General features: G+C 37.8%; 1 protein-coding gene across 1 annotated transcript; it reads left to right on the plus strand.

The window, feature by feature from the left end:
- The first annotated feature begins 2,383 nt into the window (after window positions 1-2,383).
- LOC108674572 (DNA damage-binding protein 1) lies at window positions 2,384-19,613 on the plus strand. The gene is made up of 25 exons (XM_018162538.2): window positions 2,384-2,562; window positions 4,699-4,791; window positions 5,787-5,947; window positions 6,077-6,209; window positions 6,558-6,693; window positions 7,290-7,428; window positions 8,046-8,242; window positions 9,247-9,566; window positions 9,833-9,998; window positions 10,421-10,529; window positions 11,016-11,194; window positions 11,610-11,770; window positions 12,013-12,143; window positions 12,601-12,785; window positions 13,205-13,328; window positions 13,688-13,763; window positions 14,242-14,365; window positions 14,921-15,039; window positions 15,343-15,521; window positions 15,827-15,907; window positions 16,206-16,376; window positions 16,524-16,633; window positions 16,976-17,148; window positions 17,490-17,716; window positions 18,408-19,613. The coding sequence occupies exons 1-25, from the start codon at window positions 2,517-2,519 to the stop codon at window positions 18,486-18,488; spliced, it is 3,621 nt and encodes a 1,206-aa protein (XP_018018027.1). The 5' UTR covers window positions 2,384-2,516; the 3' UTR covers window positions 18,489-19,613.
- Window positions 19,614-20,977: the final 1,364 nt, after the last annotated feature.

Here is a 20,977-nt window from a genome sequence, read left to right on the forward strand (position 1 = left end):
TTTAGTTTTTGACTTGAGTCGCACGTATAATTTCATTTTCAACTTCGTCAATTCGAGAGCTACAGTATCTATCTCATGTTACTATTTTACTCATTTTTTTCTTCGGAGTTCCTCCGTAAAATGAGCTGTTACAACCGGATCGACACTTCAGCGAACTCGCCTGCGAACTCGCCTGCGAGCTCGCATGGAAAACCTAACTTAATTTTCAACTGTGGCACGCATAACTCCGTCAATAATGGACTGATTTTCTTCAAATTTGAAATATAAGTAGATAATATCAGTACGCTGCGGAGGACTTAATTTTCAACTGTGGCACGCATAACTCCGTCAATAATGGACGAATTTTCTTCAAATTTGAAATATAAGTAAAGTTTCTGATGAAAAATTTTGAAAAAAATAGCCTCCGCAGCGTACTGATATTATCTACTTATATTTCAAATTTGAAGAAAATCAGTCCATTATTGACGGAGTTATGCGTGCCACAGTTGAAAATTAAGTTAGGTTTTCCATGCGAGCTCGCAGGCGAGTTCGCAGGCGAGTTCGCTGAAGTGTCGATCCGGTGCTGTTACAAAATATTTCGATTCTCTCAATTTTTACCAAACAGAAAAACAGCTGTATTTAACTACTAGATAAAGCTCAACTTCGCCAATTTGTAACTGATTATAACTTGATTGTGTATCGCCAACAATCAACACGGCCATGAATTGTGCGTTCTGCGTTCGGCCATGAATTTCCTCCGCTACAGTAAACGTGTTCGATCGGGAGTGAAGAAACTTCATCCTTTCAAATTATAACATTTCAAGAGGAAGTGCACATCCTTCAATGTTCATTGCGCCGTGATAAGTGTCTTTATAAAATTTTATAGTAATTTAGTTTCTCCGACCATCTTGGTTTTACATAACACATATGGCTAATAACTAATTAAGCACACATCTTATATCGCACACTACGCTTCTACATATGTAAAAGACACAAATGGTATGAAGTAAAAATTCGTAATAATTTCTGACCGCATTGCTAAAAACAAGTTATATTCTAAATTTCAAGAAGATCCCTCCATAATTGAATAACTTGTGATTTAAGAAGCTGTGCGAGTCCGCGATCGAGTTCGAAGCGTCGATGCTTTCTATCCAGTAACAGAAACTATATATACTCAAAAGTCACTATAGCCTTTACTCATATTCTACGCTGTTATGCTGTATGGAATTTGTATCAACATATAAATGAAGTACGGCTGCCTTCAGGTAGAGTTGCAATGCTTATGATTTGCACGAACCTGAAAGATTCAGCGTTAATTGCATGGCGTGAATTTTTTTTCCAATTCACTCAGTTTGATGATATTAGTCATAAGGACAAATTTAAGGTTTGTTTTGGGTGTTGCAGATTCAAGAAAAATTATAATTCATTCATAGTTATATAACCGGTAATTATGGCGCGTTATAACGCAACTAAGAGATGTTTTTGCAATGAAGCATATTCACCGGCCTACAAAAATATATAAATAATATTTATGTATACTATTACTATTGTATTTGTATCCAGGTTTGAATTGGAATCAATGTGTAATACGAGCACACCATGACGCTTTTTTGCGGTTGTCAACCCTTTAGTGATATTTTGTTTCTCATACCATCCAGACTCACCCAAATAATAATTCGTTGAACACTCATTAATGCGTTATTGAAACATTGGCAAATTTGTTTCTGGCCGGTAGATGTCCAATTGGTTTATTAAATATAAAATCCCCTGAAATAAACAGCTGAGTGTTGATTCTGCTCCCGATTCTGCGACGGTTTTCTTGCAGAACAGTAAAACTGTCGATTTGGGAAGATTTGTTCACACTTTTTTTCTGAGTGATGAAATGGCATTAAATTATCGTTTTCGTTGTTCGTAAATAATTTGTGGAGTGTCTTTACATAATAATTTGATAAATTCTTAGTTTCTACATTTTTTTAGCGGAATCGTCTTCACCTGTTAGCGCCGCAATAGGCTCTTTAGCACATTTCCTTGATCAAATACAAATTTAGCAACTCAGTCGCAGGATCGCACCGTAGCAAGCCGGGAGTTTGAGACCAACCAACAGGCAATTATATTTTATTTGTCTGAGTATAAAAATATTGTTTAGTTTACTCTTAGTTAGAAAACGTAAGTTTCGTATATGGTAATTTTTTGTGTGTAGGTACAGTTGGTTAACACGAAACAATTTTGAATTTACAATGTTTCTTTGTTTGAGTTTGAACGTCATTGACGCATTTATTAGCAAGCTCGTAGACTCGTAGGTCGTAGCCCTAGTTATTATTCTTCAAGACCATCAGAATTTATATTGATTTAAATCGTTGAAACTTGAACGAATTATCATTACTAAAGCCCATGCTGTCCTGTTATTACCACAAGTCATCAATTATTACAGGGCTGGACCTGGACGGCTGGTCAACGTTACAACCGTACAGCTACAACGTGAGCTGTGCAATCAAGATTATTGTTCAGTTACCTAGTGGCTTTGCTTACCATTCAAAATGCTGGAGACGGGAATGTATACAGATGACTTGGTTCAAGGCCAAGGTAAGTTTTTGTTTAATTTATCAATNTCTACTGTCAATGTGAAATTATTGTGAATGAGGAGCAAGGCATTAGCCTAGGTAGGTACCTGACATTTCTTTGGCAAATAAAATGAGGATCTGACTTACCTGGTCCTGTGTGAATAACAGAATAGGTAACTTGCACTTGCAGGTTTGGAATTTTCCTACCATACTCATACTTGTTAATGAAATCTTGTGGCTTTAAGGGGACCGGCTAGTCGGCTACCCTCCGGAAAAACTTCTACAGTTATTATCCGATCATCATGAAACTTCACATACATGGTACTTAAAATGTAAAAATAAGAACATTTTGCTTCTATGAATTTAAAAAAAAAATTGATAGAAAATGTGAAATTCATAGAAAACGGCTAAAAAGGGGTACTTTAGAAAATCTATCTCCTCCTACAAATATCATCCTACAACAAAAGTAGAAACTATATTCAAAGATTTCAGCAGCTAATTACTTTATATCTAATTACTTAAAGAACTCTCTCACCCGCTTCCCTTTAAAGAGGCGCCATGAACGTAAATATTGGCGTACAGCTATGGCAGTGGTACCATTGGAAAGAGCAGAATTCCAGCTTTCAGATGAGCACAAAAACAGAAAAACGCCAAAATTGAAAATTTTAGGGTAGCTAGTCCCCTTAAAGTAACCAAGTACCTAAAAAAAATAATATATTTTTGCCTGCAGCTTTTGAAAATCACCTGTGGACTGATCATTTTCTTTTGAGATTTTCACATACTACCTAATCTGCATCTGAAGGTGTTATACTGAAATGCATAGCTAGCTACTAAGCCTACCTTTCAAAGTTTGTAGCAAAAATGAGACTTTTTTTCTTTCAATTGCCTGATAGCCTACCTATTATGCATTGCATTGTATGATTGAACTTTATTAGTACTAATATTATGGTCTGTTTTTGGAGTCTTATTTACATATTTTTGATTTTTTTCCTGCATCAAGTTTGATTTTGATATTTTCAAAATAAATTCATATGATTCAACTATACATGTGCTGTGGAATGTTCACTGAATCTTTGCTACTAGTTCTGTTAATCTTTACCATAGTTGTGCTGTTACAAAGCTATTAGAAATTTACGCAATTACAAGGCCTTAGGAATTTAGGATCTTAGCCCTAAGCACCATGTGTTGTTGTGTACTGTCATGGACATGAAACAACCTCAGCTGCAAGTGATATCTGGCACTATCTGCCCTTAATTCTGTTGAGTATTTATAAGGTGCCTTATATTTTACATACGCTGCAATTATTTTACCAGCCATTAATATAGATTGTTTCCTATCAAATGCAGTCTTCAAACACACAATTGTGGATTTGAATCTATTTTTAAAAATTATGAGAATGAAAGGACCAAATTTGTGGCCTCAAGCAGAGCCATTTCTGTGTATGACAACTCCAACCGCTTGAACTTGTGTCTATGTTGCCCATGGGGAGGAGACTGTAAGTTGTTCATGTGTGCGTGTGCCTGAGAACATGTGCATATTTATTGCTGGTACATGTGCAGCTTCATCACTGGTGCACCTGGATCTATATGCTACTTTTCTTTTTCAAAGTTTCTTTGTTCCAATAGTTTTTTGATCTCATTGTCTGTGAGTTTGTTGCCTGCCATTGAAGGTACTGCATGAAATGAAATGCATTAGCGCAGCCAGAAGCTTGAGTACCTCCTACCTGAGTTGCTTGCTGACCACTGATGTGAGTCTGGCAAGTTCTTAACTTGCTGCTGACACACGGGTGCTCTCACTTGGTAGTAAATGTCTATACGTAGTTTGCTAAATGATCTACCTTATCATTAAAGATTAAAATATCTAAAATATTATTGATCAACACCAAGAATAGATCTCAGTTGAGAAATATCTCGAAAGACAAGGCTGTGAGGTTTGTGGTTATTTTTTTTTATGGAGGTTATTAGAAACTAAGGGCGTTTTCCAGCTAACCCTATGCGATTAGGGTTAACTGGTCAATAAGTAGAGACTGTGAGAATTTGATGTTGTAGATATGATGAAAAGTTTATCATTGAACTATCATATTGGAAGAATCTTGTATAAACTCTTAAATGGCATTGATTCAGAGTTTTTCACCATTTTTTATTTTTTACTTTGGCAGAGTTCAAGGTGAGCAACCAGTCTCAACCCTCCCCTGGGTACAACTACATAGTGTCGGCTCACAAGCCCACGGCTGTCTATGCATGTGCCACAGGTAAGCAAGGCTGGCCTTTCAGAGTGTTTTTATATGAACATGTATGCATGTTATAATCAATATTGCATCTAAAAACATGTTAATAGACATCTTTTATATAATATTTTGGAACTGAGCATGTTACCAGCCGAGATCAAAAATGAATATGTGAACTACCATTTCAAAAATTCCTCTCCGCTAAGTTGAGGACTATAGACATATGATCAAGTAGGTAGCTTGCTCTTTGGTAGCCAAGTTATCATTTGTGGTAACATACATAAATAAAAATTTCCACCCAGAAACACCCTCCACTAATCCTGGATTGTTTTTCAGGCTACATTATCATGCCCATAACTAATATTCTGTTCATCATTGAATACAAAGTGTTACCTCCTACAATGCTCAAGAATTGAAATATTAGCATTTAAGAAGATGTTGATTACTTGCAAAATTACACTTTTTTCTTATATTGAAAATATTGTTGTCAATATGTCTCTTGATATCAGTAAATTGATGATAGTGAATCATATTGTATCTAGACAGTTTCACTTCAATTTGCCTGTTTAATTTCACATAACATAAAATGTTTCAAGGTAATTCACTGTATCTGATTATTTCTTACTGATGAATTTAGTTTTCTGCTTCAGTATACACAATTTTTTGATAGATGAATGGGTAATATTTCCTTGTATAGTCTCGGCATTTTGAATTTTGGTCTATCCATTTCAGTTCATCAAAGAATTAAGATTCAAAAATGCACATGTGTGTTGAAGAATGGTCCAAGTTTTAAATTACTTTGTTTACCATCTTTTTCTATTTCTGACTGATGATAACAATATAATTCAGTACTGAATAATTTGACTGATTTTTCAACTTATTTGAAGGTCTCAAATTGTATAGGTATATTGTTTAATAAATTGAGTTTTCTCTTTGATATTCTCATTCTCTGAATGATGTTATTATTGCACAACATAATATTATCGTGTTATTGTACTGATATTTCTGTTGTTTTGCAGGTCAATTGACATCTACAAATGACCTGAACTTGGTGATAGCGCGCAACAATGTGTTGGAGCTTCATCTGGTGACACCTGAGGGCCTGAAGCTGCTAAAAGAAATCAGCATTTATGGCAAAATTACTTGCCTGGAACTTTTTACTCCACGCTCAGTCTCTCCCGTGAGTGTTACAAAGTGTTTGGTCTAGTTGAAAAATGCTAAGTGAAATCTTGATTAATGCACATTAAATTTTAATGGTACAAAAATCTACCTGCATTAATGTATTATGTATTGTTTTGTTTTGTTTCAGCTTGGCGATAAACCAAAGGACTTGATATTTCTGCTGACGGATCGCCACAATGTAATGATCTTAGAGTGCCTGTGCAATGATGACCAGTTGGACATTATAACTCGCGCTCATGGCAATGTGGCAGACACAAACGGTTAGTGCAGGGCATTGTGGCTGACACAATGGCTAGTGAACTTATCAATATCGGTAATGTGCCGTTGCTCTCTAATGCAATGCTCTTTCTGCATTGTATTTATCCACTAAGTCACCAAGCCTCGCTTATATTTCAATGTCTCAATACATTACACTTGACATGCCATTATTCATGCCCATAATTAGCTTGTTTGGCTGTGGCCCTCCTTAAGTCAACATTTTAAAGTTAATCTTGCAGATTATCATTTGACCAAAATCACAAAATCGTTGATTACTTGCACACCTCCATATAATATTGCCCTTGATTTAATAATTGTATTGAGTTGGATGTCAAAAATTCTGTCACCAGGGAAAGAGTGTGAGAGCGGCATGCAGGCGGTGATTGATCCTGAAGCTCGGTGCATTGTTCTGCGTCTGTACGAAGGTCTGGTCAAAGTCATCCCGCTGGAGGAGTCTAACACTGAACTGCTGGCTTTCAACTTACGGTAAACGCGTGTGGCATCTCATCTGATTTAATCAATACTTTTTTAGCCGTGATTATGAGAAGAAGTAATTGAATCTTGAAATTTGCTGAATTTATGAAGAATTTAATTTTTTTTGAGAGCAAAAATCCAAACTGGATTGATTTTCCTATTTGTCGCCATAAGAAATCCTCATCTGAAGAGCTTGTTCACTGAACCATTAACTGTAATTTTACGTAACCTTCAATCTATAAACTGTGTGTTGATTTTCAGTAGATTGATGATCTACATCATTTTGGTTTGTTCTAATAATCTAACTGCCGAAATAATACCGGTATACTAGGTATTCATGATATTGCAGCATGTGGGCTGTAAACTTCTATGCCAAAGACTGTCACCAGAAATTTTCAAACTATCTCTTCCAGTCTCATTAATTTACAATGTTTTTATTAGTATGTAATGAATACTGTGGTACCATTGATTCAGGAGTGTTGTTTAAATCAGGTAGGTATGTAGGTAGTAGTAGTGTTGAGGGCTAAGAAAAGGGAGTTTTATTTGAAACTCATTTCTATTCATTGTTTAATTAGTGTATTATTTACTGGTATTAACAACATCCGCAGTGTGGATGAGCTGCAGGTGTGCGACATCCAGTTCCTGCATGGCTGTAGCTCGCCCACGCTCATCAAGCTGCACCAAGACGGCAACGGGAGACATATACGTACCCACACGCTCTCTCTCAGGGAGAAGGAGTTCTCCAAGGTGCAAACAATTTAATAACGTGGGCAGTATATTTCCCTATATTTACTGGTGTTTTACTTGCATTTGGAATGTATTTTGGTATATTTGTCGGGGTTTTAATAGCTTTTGGAATTTATTTTCCTATATTTGCCAGGGTTTTCATAACTTTTTGAATTTATTTACCTACATTTGCTGGTATTATAATAGCTTTTGAGTGTTGTTTCGATTGAGTGTATTTCATATATTTGCTGATGTTTTAATAGTTTCTAGAATATATTTTTCTATTCTTGCAAGTGCTTGATATGTGGATGCCATGTCTATGCACGTTAGCTTATCTAAATATAGTCAACCAATCTTTTTTGTTCAATTTTTACAGTGATGTAAAATTTCTAAGTTGTGGTAACTTTTCTTCGATTGTCAGTGATTGATGAATGAAACGGCAGTCAACAAATCAAACCTGCGCTTTCATTTGAGTAAACATCACGTTTAATGTTTTTTAATACTCAAGCCGTCTCCTCTTGAATGTAAGAAGAATTATTTGCAAAAAAAAGAATCACTAGAATATTTTATGTTGAAAATTTTTGAGCTTGATTGTAGTAGAATAATAGGATATGATCTAAATATCAATTAAATTGCAGGTACCTTGGAAATTAGATAACGTGGAAGCTGAGGCTGTGATGATAATCCCTGTCCCTGAGCCGCTGTGTGGCGCTATTGTCGTTGGTCAGGAAACGATCTCTTACATCAAGCCTGACTCCCACGTGACCATCGCTGCAGGCATCCTGTCCACCAGCACCGTCATCTGTTATGCCCCTGTTGACAGAGACGGCAGCAGGTGAGAATGGCTTGACCAAAATAACATCTGTTACGCCCCTCTTGACCGTTCGTTCATTAACTTTTGGTCAACATCAACATCTGTTTCCTCTTGACAGAGACGGCTGTAGGTAAGAATGGCTGTGCCTGTAGATTATCTGTTATGCCTCTGTTAACAGAGATGGCAGCAGGTGAGAATGGCTCGAGTTGGAGGCTAGTCAATGCCACGCCACTCGAATGTATATTGAATTGTGAGAAGCGTTCATTTAAAAGTTTCCATTAATTATCTCTACATTTGAGCTCTTGTGTTCGTACTGAGCTGTTAGGCAGGTAATACCTCAAGCGCTGAGAAGATGGAAAATTCAGCTAAAATCCACTCATCAATGCTCTATCTTAGATACGTAGCCATTATAGTTTTATATAATGCTATATTCCTCGTATTGCAAATCGGATTGAAATTTGAAAGCACTAGCAGTAAAATCTCATCTGAAAGTTCACTCAATATTTTCAGTGAAAATGTTATGGGGACCAGTTCCATCCACTTTAAATTTAATTGAGTGGTCTGCTTGATTATACTTATATTATAGGATATTGAACTTATTGTGGACTTAGTAATGTTTCCAAAGAAATAATGTTTAATTTTCTTGGCATTTTCTTACAAATTATGTGTAGATACAAAATCCATCCCAGAAATTTTACTCTAACAAATTTTTATCAGAAATCAAATCAAAGTAGTAATTTCCTAAATATTAAGGAAGGGCGATTCATATAAGGGAGCAGCATGACTTTTATTCTAAAAAAGTTGCGGCTGCATCTAATTGGGTAACATGAAATGTGCGTTTTAGGTTTTGAGGTAAAGATATGACATGGAGTCCATTTGAGTGAATTATTGTCAAGTCTTAGTACTATGATTTTTATTTATTTCATCCAGTCTTAGAGCTAGCATAATTATTTTTAATCCATCTATGGTCTAGCATTCTATTTCTCTCACCGTCTATGTGCTAATATTATTTATTTAATGCACAGGTACCTGTTGGGTGACTTATCAGGTCGTTTGTTCATGCTGCTGCTGGAGAAGACGGCGCCAGATGCAGACCCTGACATCAAACTGGAGCTGCTGGGCGAAGTGTGCACGCCCGAGTGTATCACGTATCTCGACAACGGCGTCATCTACGTAGGGTCACGTCTCGGTGACTCGAGACTCGTGCGTCTCAACAAGACCCAGGACCCCGTCACTAAATCATTTCTCACCACCATGCAGACCTTCCCCAACCTAGGACCTATCGCTCATATGACTGTTGTTGATCTGGAACGACAGGGACAAGGACAGCTCATTACTTGCTCTGGTAAGTTCGCATATAACTTCTTTTGCTCAGCATTATTTTTCCTGTTGAACAAGAAGTTGTGTTTTAAATGCATGCAAGTATTTCGATAACAACGAACGAGTTCTATAAGATTAGTAATTGATGAGAGAATGTTCTGGAGTGTTCTTTCTCCAGAACCAAAATCCTTGAAAAACCCTTTATTGAAATTTGCCTTGAAGCAATTTTAGTTTTATTAATCTTATTAATCATCAAAAGTTGATAACTATAGCAAGTTTGTCGTTTCCTAGGTGCGTTCAAAGAAGGCAGTCTGCGCATCATCCGCAACGGCGTCGGTATCCAAGAACTTGCCTGTATTGAGCTTCCTAAAATACGCGGTATGTGGGGCCTTTCTATCGCCGCCTCTGATGCCTCCATTCACAACACGCTGGTCGTGACCTTCCATTCCTCCACCAGGTCGGTCTAATTTTTTTGTCATAGGAATTGAAGATCTATATTTTTATTTCGCAAACAGGACTCATGTTCAGTGACTCAATTGGGTTGCATCAAGTCTATTGAAATTACTGAATTCGACTGAGTATGTTGCTCATGTTAATGTTAAATATCCATAAATAATGGAGATTTACCGGTTTGTAGGAGGCAATAATTTGCTGTTTTCATATATTATGTTCATGTCACTACTACTGATGCATATGTTCTGGAAACGAAACTGTTGATGAGTGTCTAGTCTCTAGTGTCGTTTTAAATATTTCAGTAACCGTGTAAATGAAACACACTACATACCCCGTGGCTCCTACCTTTTTGCGGGTATTGTCAGGATAGGTTCAATGACATCTAGTATTGCATTTTGTTCTAAAATGAGTGCCGCTTCATTTCAGGTTTTTGAAGGTCGGGGGTGACATTGTGGATGAGATCAGGATACCAGGATTCTTAAACAAAAAAATGACTTTTTATGCCGCCAACGTCAATTTTCATCAAGTTATTCAGGTAAAGCTAGCTTTTATTCTCTTAAGTAATAAAGACGCAGTGTAACTTGGAAAAATTTACTCCCATTCTAAATGTTTTCACGTTGGGTTAAATGCTTTCACAATGGGTTAAATGCTTTCACAATGGGTTAAATGCTTTTACAACGGGTTTAATGCATCCATTATCAATGACTAAAAGGAAATTTCCATTGAGAGGAAAAGATATTCTGGATAATTTCAGTGCGTCGCTAGTAATCTAGTTCAACTGAGATCATTTTGTTTTTCATAAATTTGATTAATAATAAGATTGCTTAACTAACGATGGAATGTGCGACTGGGTAAGACGAAACGAGTTATTACGGTACTTTGTCAGTAAGAAAAGAAAAACCGTGATTAAATTGTGTTATAAATATTACTCAGCCACGGATATTGCTCTATAGTCATTCAAAACATAGCACAACGATACTACATTCTTGAAAGGAAAGTAATGCAGCTAAACATTGCACAGGTTACGCGGTGTGGCGTGCGGCTGGTGAAGGAGGACACATGCAAGCTGGTGCAGCACTGGTGTCCACCAGACGACCGCCCCGTGTCGCTGGCCACAAGCAACCCTGGCCAGGTTGTGGTCACGTCTGGGCCGTACGTCTACTACCTTACCGTGGCTGACGGCGCTCTCAACCTCGTCAGGTGACGCCTTTTTTTGTGTATTTGTTTGTGGGGTTTACGGAGTACAGAAACTTGTATAAAATGTTGAAGACGATTTACAATTAGTTCGCAAGTTCTTTATACAAATTGTAGTTGCCTTAACTCACTATGTTTCATACTTTATTTGGCCACGTTGATAAAAGTTGGAGTGGAAAAGTCAAGATTTTCGATTTGCGATAGTTGTGAGAAGTGATCAAACCTCTATTTTTATGTTTTTCGAATCCTGTCCTGTTTCAAGAATTCTGGGAGCGAACATTTGCTCTATCTTTGATATCTACAATTGCTGGCATGCCAGTATTGCTCAACCAAAGTTGCTACCTGTGGAGCAGGTAGCAACGATCCTGTGTATGAAATAAATAATAATATTAGTACAAAATATGCACTAAATGGGTTGCAGTCAGTGCCAGCTGGAGCACGAAGTGGCGTGCGTTGACGTGTCTCCGTTGGGAGGGGCGGACGAGGCGTCGGTGGTGGGCGTGGGCATGTGGACTGACATCACCACAAGGATACTGGCCCTGCCCTCCCTTAATGAAGTGTACAAGGAGCCCCTCGGTGGAGGTCTGACATCACTCTTAATCCTAGCCGTGATTATTATTTAATAGTGCTTATTGAACACGACCCAGTCAATTGAGTATATGCGACCATTTTCACGACCAAGTTTATGGAGCATCAAGGAAATGAATATTCCCGGCGTCTGTGGCCACTTATAACTTTTGAATATTGCAGCATAGAAATTTAAAACTTGATGGTGGGGTGTCCCATTTGAATTGATCTAACAACGTATTCTTTTATCTCTACAGACATCATTCCCCGATCGATGCTGTTGGCTACGTTTGAAGACGTTCATTATTTACTAGTTGCCGTAGGTGATGGCCAACTGGTCTACTATGTTTACAATCCCAAGCAGCGACATCTCACGGACAGAAAACGGGTATTTGTTAAAAAACCGAATGATTGTATAAATTACTTGAATTTCGTGTACATGTGCATAGTTTGAGTTATAATTCACATGGTTCACCGAAATATTTCTGTACTTTATTCTATCTATTTGCTTCTCTCAGAATTAATTTTGGTGGGAACATCAAATTTGTTAATGAAACCTGGCCTAGAGTGGAAAAGAACTGATTATGTTGAAATTCACTGTATGGTTGTTAGAATGTTACCCACATCATTTAATAAAGAGTTAGTAAGTAACTTGGTGCCATTATTGGTGATATTGTCATGACGAATAGTTGCTATTTGAAAGTAACGCTTTTAAACATGTAAAATCATTCATGATAAGAATGTTAACTGCCTTTTGGTTTACATGTCGCCAACAATTTAACGTAATTAACCTTTCGTATAAAATTCTATCTATTTGACGAATATTAATGGGAGTGCCGTTGCAGGTTGTGGTAGGTATGCTACCTACTCAGCTACGACGCTTCAACTCTGGGTCCGTGTCGAATGTGTTCGCCTGTTCTGACCGCCCAACCGTCATCTACTCCTCTAACCACAAACTCGTCTTCTCTAAAGTCAACCTCAAAGAAGTCACGCACATGTGTCCTCTTAATTCCGAAGCTTATCCAAACAGGTTTGTTGTCTAAAATTTGTATTGTATAAGGAGGCATTTTGTGAAGCGGCTCTAGTGCTGTTCATGGCAAAGAAGTCACGTATATATACCTACGTTGGTCTCAGCTCCGAAATCACTTGATTCAGACACGGTTTGTAGTTTTAAAGAAATTATTAACAGCACCACAGGGGAGAATCAATTCTTTAGTGAACAAGTTATTTTACATTGTAAATTGACGTAGGTTATAGCTATTGTAAGTTATCGTATATGATACCGACATGGCTCATCTCATCCCCAGCGTTGAGTTTGACCTAATATTCCCAATGCTTCTGCCGATCTCTTATAATCTGTTCATTATTCCATTTTGATTGATAAGGTTATGGAAACTTTTTCGCTACTTTTACAATATTTATTATCGTTGATTGTGATGTCCCGCACAGCTTAGCTCTGGCTAACGGCGAGGGTGTCACCATTGGCACGATTGACGAGATCCAAAAACTGCACATCCGAACCGTGCCGCTCGGGGAGACGCCTCGCTACATCGCTTACCAGGAGGAGACTGAGGTGCGGCGTGGCGCTTGTAGAGCCCATGAGAAATGCCTGCCTGTATTAAGAAAAATATTAGTGAAATAATAATAGTATGAATTATTGTAAATATAAATAATTTTTGATTGATTGATTACGATCAATCGCACTAATTATTAATCATCCCATCTAAAGATAAGTCGACAAATTGAATTAAATTGAGGAAGATTCGTCATGCCAATGAGCCAAATTTAATTATCGCGCGTACCACAGCAGACATAAGGACTATAAAATAATTGTTGATCTTCTCTAATTATTGAATTTATTTACACATTTAATATGTGATGTTTCTGCAAACTTTTCCTAAGTCCAATTGGGATATATATTCTGTTTGGTAGACATTTGGCGTGGTCACGTTCCGTGTGGACGTTTGTGAAGACCCGAACATCAACACTGGCTCCACAGCGGTTGTTGGTGAGTAATTCAATTAATTGTATAATTACCAATGAATTATTTGATTATTTAATTAACTGATTTCCTTATTTGCCAGGTTTTGATTACTGGGTTGGTATGGAAAATTGCTTTTGTAACCTGACGAATTTCTCTTCTTACTACATGTATTTCCGAACCCCACTTCTTCTCCCTCTTATACAAAGGATGCGCTCTTCCGACACTGTTGTTCTGGATAATGCACCTATAGATATAAGTGAGACTTGTTCCAAATATCGATGCACTTTGTACCCATGGGTCACCATAGCTCAATTCGGCCTGGCAAAGGGCGTAGTAGTGCTACGTCCGCTTTCTGAGTATGCTTGAGTTGAGAAAGTGTGTCATGTTGACCCATTCATTTTCCTGATTGTGTTCTGTGTGTGCTATATATTGATTGTATTTTGCTGGTACCTCAAAGCAAGTCGGTAACCTAATATTTATAATAATAATGTTTATGTTGCAGGCAGCACACCAGCCCCTGCTCGAGGGCCAAGTGGAGCGGTGTCAGGCGCCAACGTGCCAGGCTACGGCATTCAGTACGGCCTGGGTCTGGACGGCGCAACGCCTGCTTCTCTCACCGCACACAAGTTTGTTATTACTCCTAAACTTGAACTATTAAACTTTGCATATGACTTTCTGTCTTCTAAATGCTATGAACAAGCTATGAAGTCACTTGAGTATATAATTGTTGTGGCTAAAGTACACGGAACGGCCTAAGTAAATGTAGCAGCCTTAGTTGACGTAGCATCCGAAGCACGACGCTATGTAAACGTCGCTGCTAATTTCGCGTGTGAAATTGGTTGGCTTAGTTTAAAAAGCATTAGTTATTGGCTGACGGAGTTACGAATTAGTAAATATTTTTGGTTTTGGAGGTAAACCCCTGTTTGCTGTCTCCTATCATTCCTCAATTGCACTGCTTCTTCTGAGGGATATCACCTATGTATTGAGGTTCCATTGTAGTTGCTGTCGGATGTATGTACGGAGTTGCCAACTGTTTCTTTATTTGTAGGATGGCTTTGAAGAATTTTTCTTTGATCTTGAACGGATGGCTTTAGTAAAACGATTAAGCACCAATATGTTCTAGTTTTGTTTGAAAGGAAAAATCCATGGTCGGAATTGTCAATAGTTACTTGATATTTTAGCACATCCTACGCCCTCACCACAACCTCCATCATAAAGACTGGCATCGTGCCGCCTCCCGAGCGTGGCCAAGAAATTGAGACCTACAATCTCCTCATCATGGCTCAAAATACTTTCGAAGGTAAATTCATCACCTAATTATTTACCAATTTGGGAAAAATTTTCATGTTACATTCTACCAAAATGTTTTTGTTATATTATGAACCCCAATATACTAGGTTCAAGGTCACAGGGTCTTGTTCATTGATATTGACGCGAGTTGACCATTATTTTATTACAGGTCTGTATTTATTTAGAAGAAATTGAATCTACTTTCTTAACTTGCATACAACACCTAAACATTCCACCAGCAAGAATTAATTTATTACTCCTTCAAATTGCGCAAAAATTTTATGTATAAAAAAACTTTTGTATTTCACTGCAGTTATCCACTGCCACGCCTTCTGTCCGCATGAGTACGTGATCTCTCTGATCAGCACGAAGCTTCGTGACGACCCCGTCCCTTACTACATCTGTGGCACCGCCATCGTCAACCCTGAGGAGAGCGAGGCTAAAGTTGGACGAATTGTCATCTTCTCGTTCACGGACTCCAAACTTGTTCAGGTTCGCTCAGTAATTCTAATAGCGGTTATTTAAGTTAGTAATGTACAAGGCCATACTGCAGACTCTTACTAGCTCAGATTCGGCTGAAATGAAACGTGTAGTTGAGTTATTTAGTAACATCAAAGTGATGCATTCCGAAAAAAATTTTGTTGAGTCATAGTTCAGTTGGAGCATTTCACCGATATTTCGGTTGAAGGTTACACGGTCATTTAGACTTGATTATATTAATTTTCCATCTACAAAAACATTGCTGAGTTCTGATCAAGCAATTTATTTCTTTCAAATCATTCTGTCCAACTGTGCAGGTGGCAGAGAAAGAGATGAAGGGCGCCATTACCGTACTGCAAGAATTCCAAGGCAAACTCCTTGCTGCTGTCAACAACACGGTGAGTTAAATCGTATCATTTTTGGTGGGTTATTTAGTTCTTGGACAAGTTGTATTTATTTAATTTATTATATCGTTAATGAGCGTTTTGTGCAATGTTTGATTGAGATTATTAAATTGCTGCAATTTCTTTACATTTTTATTCTTGTACCTATATTTTGAAATAATTTTGTGCAAAGCAGCTTAATCGATATGTACTCGGTGTTCTACGGCAAGCCTTTTGCTAGATCTATTGATTTTGGACTGGTGCACTATATGTGCTATGAATTTCTTTTGCTTAATTTGCCATAAATTGCCAGGTACGTTTGTTTGAATGGACCCAAGAAAAGGAATTGCAGCTCGAGTGCTCTCACTTCAACAACATCTACGCCGTGGCCATGAAGAAGAAAGGCGACTTTGTCTTGATTGGAGACCTCATGAGATCTATGGCTTTACTACAGTACAAAACCCTAGAAGGAAACTTTGAAGAGGTCCGTACGATGAATTCTGTTTATACTTATGTTATCAATATATCAATAGTAGTAAATCGATTGGACTTATTGGTCATCAAGTAAATTTCAAATGAGTAATTTAAATTACTCGAAAATTACTGTGAAAAGCGAATTTTTTTTCTTTAGATCGCTCGTGACTATGAACCAAACTGGCTGACTTGCATCGAGATTCTCGATGATGAATTTTTCCTTGCTGCTGAACACTTGAACAACATCTTCGTGTGCCATAAAGACAGGTGAGCCCAGAATTGTAGGTGGATAAGTTAGCTATTTTTTCTGAAAATATGTTCTACAGCGATTTTGACGAGCGTCGGCGTTAATGCACTTGTTCTGAGTTTAGATTGACTTAGAATATACCACGGACCACTGAAGCTATGGAAGAAGCTGGGTCAAATTGATGAGAAATGACGGCTTCTAGATATACGTGGCTGAGGCGTTGAAAAGTTGTTAGCATGGAGTGTGCATCTCATTAGTTGATGGCAAACGTGTATAAAAAATATGTGGTAAATAAATTTAGGTTTCTGTAACTTTTTATTTATATTTACATAGCACTTAGTGTAAGACTTATTGCGTTACAGTGGCGCGAGCACGGAGGAAGAGCGACAGCAGATGGTGGATGTGGCGCGCTACCACTTGGGCGACTTCGTGAACGTCTTCTGCCCGGGGTCGCTGGTGATGCGTGGCGAGGAGGCGGGTCCTTTGGGCGTCGCGCAATCAGGGGTGCTCTTCGGCACCGTCAGTGGCTGCATCGGTCAGTCACCTGCCTGCCACTTGTTCTTCTACTCAAACCCCTGTTATGATGATGATAGACATTATTTGAGCGCCTAATTCTGTCTAAATGTGACTGGCTTTTAAATCGCATTTGCTTTAAGATGGTCTCCTATATTATCCACCACCGTCAGTGGCTGCATCGGTCAGTCACCTTCCACTTTTTCTTCAACTGGATCGCCTGTTGCTGTTTATTTAAACCATATTCGCTTCAAGATTGACCTATTTTATCCACTACTCAGTGTGAAATATGCCACGACTAAGTTATTTGGTGACTCCATTGTAAAGCACTTGATCTATCCCTTCACATTTCCTCTGTTTCAGGACTTTCAATCAGTATAAGTGGCGACCTCTACAACTTCCTCACGGAGCTCTCGTCTCGGCTCTCGAAAGTCATCAAATCTGTAGGCAAAATCAATCATTCATTTTACCGAAGCTTCCACAGTGACAAAAGAGTGAAGAAAATGCAAGGCTTCATCGATGGAGATCTAGTTGAGAATTTCATGGATCTTTCGAAAGATAAAATGGAGGAAGTCTGCTCTAAGTTGACGGTTAGTATTGGTGTAAGGTATCAAGCAATACAAATGTATTAAAATTGGTGCAATATAAAATGGAGCAGGACTTGCCTATGTTGATGTTTGTAGTCGGTGTCAATATCTCGCGAAATCGTAGCCAAATAATAGGTGTACGTTTCAATCGCACTAAATTGTGTTGAACACCTGCCTTTGCAGGTGTGGGTATGGATTGATACAAAAGTAAATACCTATTGTAGTAGTAGTGTAGTAATACCTATTGTAGTAGTCGTGTATTGTAGTAGTAGTGTAGTAATACCTATTGTAGTAGTAGTAAATACCTATTGTAGTAGTGTAGTAATACCCATTGTAGTAGTAGTAAATACCTATTGTAGTTTGCTGTCGGTGTCAATATCTCGCGAAATCGTAGCCAAATATTAGGTGTATGTTTCAATCGCACAAAATTGTGTTGAACACCTTCCTTTTGCAAGTGTGGCTATGGATTGATACAGAAGTAAATACCCTATCACATAAACTGTTATTCAAAACCTATGGCATATACGAGTTATTTCCTGCAGAGCTCTATAACGGGGACAGTCTGGAGTATCACGTGATTATTTCAATTGTTTTGCTACACTACTAAGCTTTACCAGCTAAAGTAGTTATGTAAACAATTTCTGGTGTTTTTTTTATCAATATTTTTGCCTAAATTGATCTCACTTTTGACCAGATGAACGTGAACGGTCAGGCTGTGGAAATGAACGTGAATGAAGTGATGAAACTGGTGGAGGAACTCAGCAGGCTGCACTGAGTCTCATGAAGCCGCAACAATTCATTCATGTTGACATCGGCAACAATTCATTCATGTTGACATCGGCAACAATTCATTCATGTTGAGATCGGCAGCAATTCATTCATGTTGACATATTTAATGACCATGTGAATTTATCTATCAAATACATAAGCCTTAAACACGGTACGTTCCGTCACTATTGAGCGCCTTGTCATGTCATTTTCATCTCGCTTCCGGAAATGTATGTGAAAATTTCAAATGCATCTTGGCAGTCAATATTTGAATACATTTTTTTCCCCTTTCAATTGTCAATTTTAAACCACGATCCCGTCATGAAGTTCATTTCATTAAACTATTAGAACATATATCTTAATAAACCCGCTTAGCAGATGAATTTGGTCTCAAAATAAATGAAAGCTGAAATAAATATTTACTGTGATTTTCTTCCTCCGACCTCTTATTTTCTGAAATAATGTAAGAAAATATGAAAATTCTGCTATTCATGTAACATTGACCATCTGATTCATTATTCAAAATCAATCTTATAAATTCTTGAACTTTAGATTGCGAAGGCGATGTTTTTATTTCACTTCATTTAATTAATTTACGCAATCACTCTATTACATTAATTTACTGGTTAGGAGTGTGCATATTGGCGCATTCTACTTGCATCTTATTTCGGATCATTTTTGGTTTACTGATTATCATCTAGGTTGTAAAATGTTTATCGTGGGTATGGGTTGAAGCGTAGCCGTTAGGTAGCAAATACCAGTAAATGTAAATACAAATTCAGGCTCCAATTTCTTGTCTTTGTGATGAATGTCACTGCAAATAATTGACAGCAATGCCAAGCCAATCTGACTTGAATTTGTATATTACAGTTTGAGTTACTCTGCCTAACTCTAATTTTTTTAACCACCTCCCTGCACCTCCTGTTGTTTCTGACTAGTAGTTATTTAGTTTTTCTAATAAAACTTTTTCCTAATGGCCATAAAATTAGATCAAATTAGATAATTAGCAAGCTCCTTAGGGTGTTTATTGTGATAGAAAATCATGTTTACTCGTGTGAGTTGGACTCGCTCTCACATTTTCACTTCCAATACCTTCCAATATCCTCCATAAACCTGATAAAGTTGAATCTGATCTCGTGTGCCATTCATTGTAACCTTAGTTACATCCTGGATGAACATGGCAAGTCTACCGAACCGGCAACGGAGGTTCAATTCCGCACTTTCAGGAGTCAGCTCTAGATGGGATTGCTCGCAGTCTAATTTGTCCCGTTTCGTTCTTTCACTATAAATTTGAACTGCCTAGCAAGATTATTGCTGTTGAAGTATTTACCTGTGAATTCTTTGTGCATTGAAATATTGTTCTGCATGAGAACTGCAGAGAAAGGGATTCCTTATTGAATTCGTAGGGTTTTCTCCAAAGAGAGAGTAGTATGTGTTATTCTCACTTGGAGAGCTTTGCATTGGCTGCTTCCTGATTTATTGAAGTTGCTGGTCGTATTTCACACGAGATCGTATGCTAAAAAAAACGAAAAAGTAATAAACTTTTATAGACTGAATTCCTATAAATTCGGGATTTAGGCGGGGATTTTATACATGGAAAAGGCTTTGTTAGGAACTTGAATTGAACGAAGTTTCTCCATCATGGTGCTTTTCGAAGTAAATTTTGACGAGTCTTGTTGCACGCTGAAAAAAGTATTTGAAACTCGGAAACATTGAAATTGGATACGTATGAATGTATCCTGGCTAAAAGATCAGACTAAACGTGTACGGTGTACTGAATTGAACTCCGTAGTTGCGGGTCATGCGGGACGGGCACTCGCCGTGGGTGTTTTTATTTCATAAATTTAATGAGTGAAGTTTGCCTTGAGAAATTGAGACTGCATTGCGGTAAAGTGTGAGCCTAACGCTTGGGTCGCTCTTGTGAATACCTGATGCGCCGTGACCATCTTGCGGCATCGTGGTGCTCCGCTTCTGAAATTCTGAATTCCCACACCTGAATTGCTGCACCTCCTGAATTTCTACATCCCTTGAGTAGATTACTAGCCACTAAATTTCATTGCTCGGCCGGTGATTCTGACATTGTAGGAAACATTTCAATTCGCGTTTACATTTTGATGGTCAAGCGTGAAGAAGTTCTATGAAAATATTATAAAAGTAAAATGAAAGCTGATATGATATTCCAAATGATTGCTGCATAAAGAGACTGGAATGTTTTCAGTTCACCCGGAAAATGCATATTTCATGAAGAATCTGCGCTGAATTGATATGATTCCATATCGTTCTTGCGCGATTCATCTGCCATTTTAATTAAAGTCCTTGTGAATTTTAAAGTTCCTAAGTTAATTCAAGAAACCCTAAAGGACTCCCTAAGTTTTATAGAATTACTCCAAAATCGCAATTCTATGTATTTCAGGACGTTCTGTGAACGAATCATTAAGCCCAGTCACTAAAATTATTTATAATTTCACTTAAGCCAAATGACTTAAGGTTTCTTTT

The sequence above is a fragment of the Hyalella azteca genome, unplaced genomic scaffold (genome assembly GCF_000764305.2).
Source record: "Hyalella azteca isolate HAZT.00-mixed unplaced genomic scaffold, Hazt_2.0.2 contig7125, whole genome shotgun sequence".
In the NCBI taxonomy this organism is placed as follows: domain Eukaryota; kingdom Metazoa; phylum Arthropoda; class Malacostraca; order Amphipoda; family Hyalellidae; genus Hyalella; species Hyalella azteca.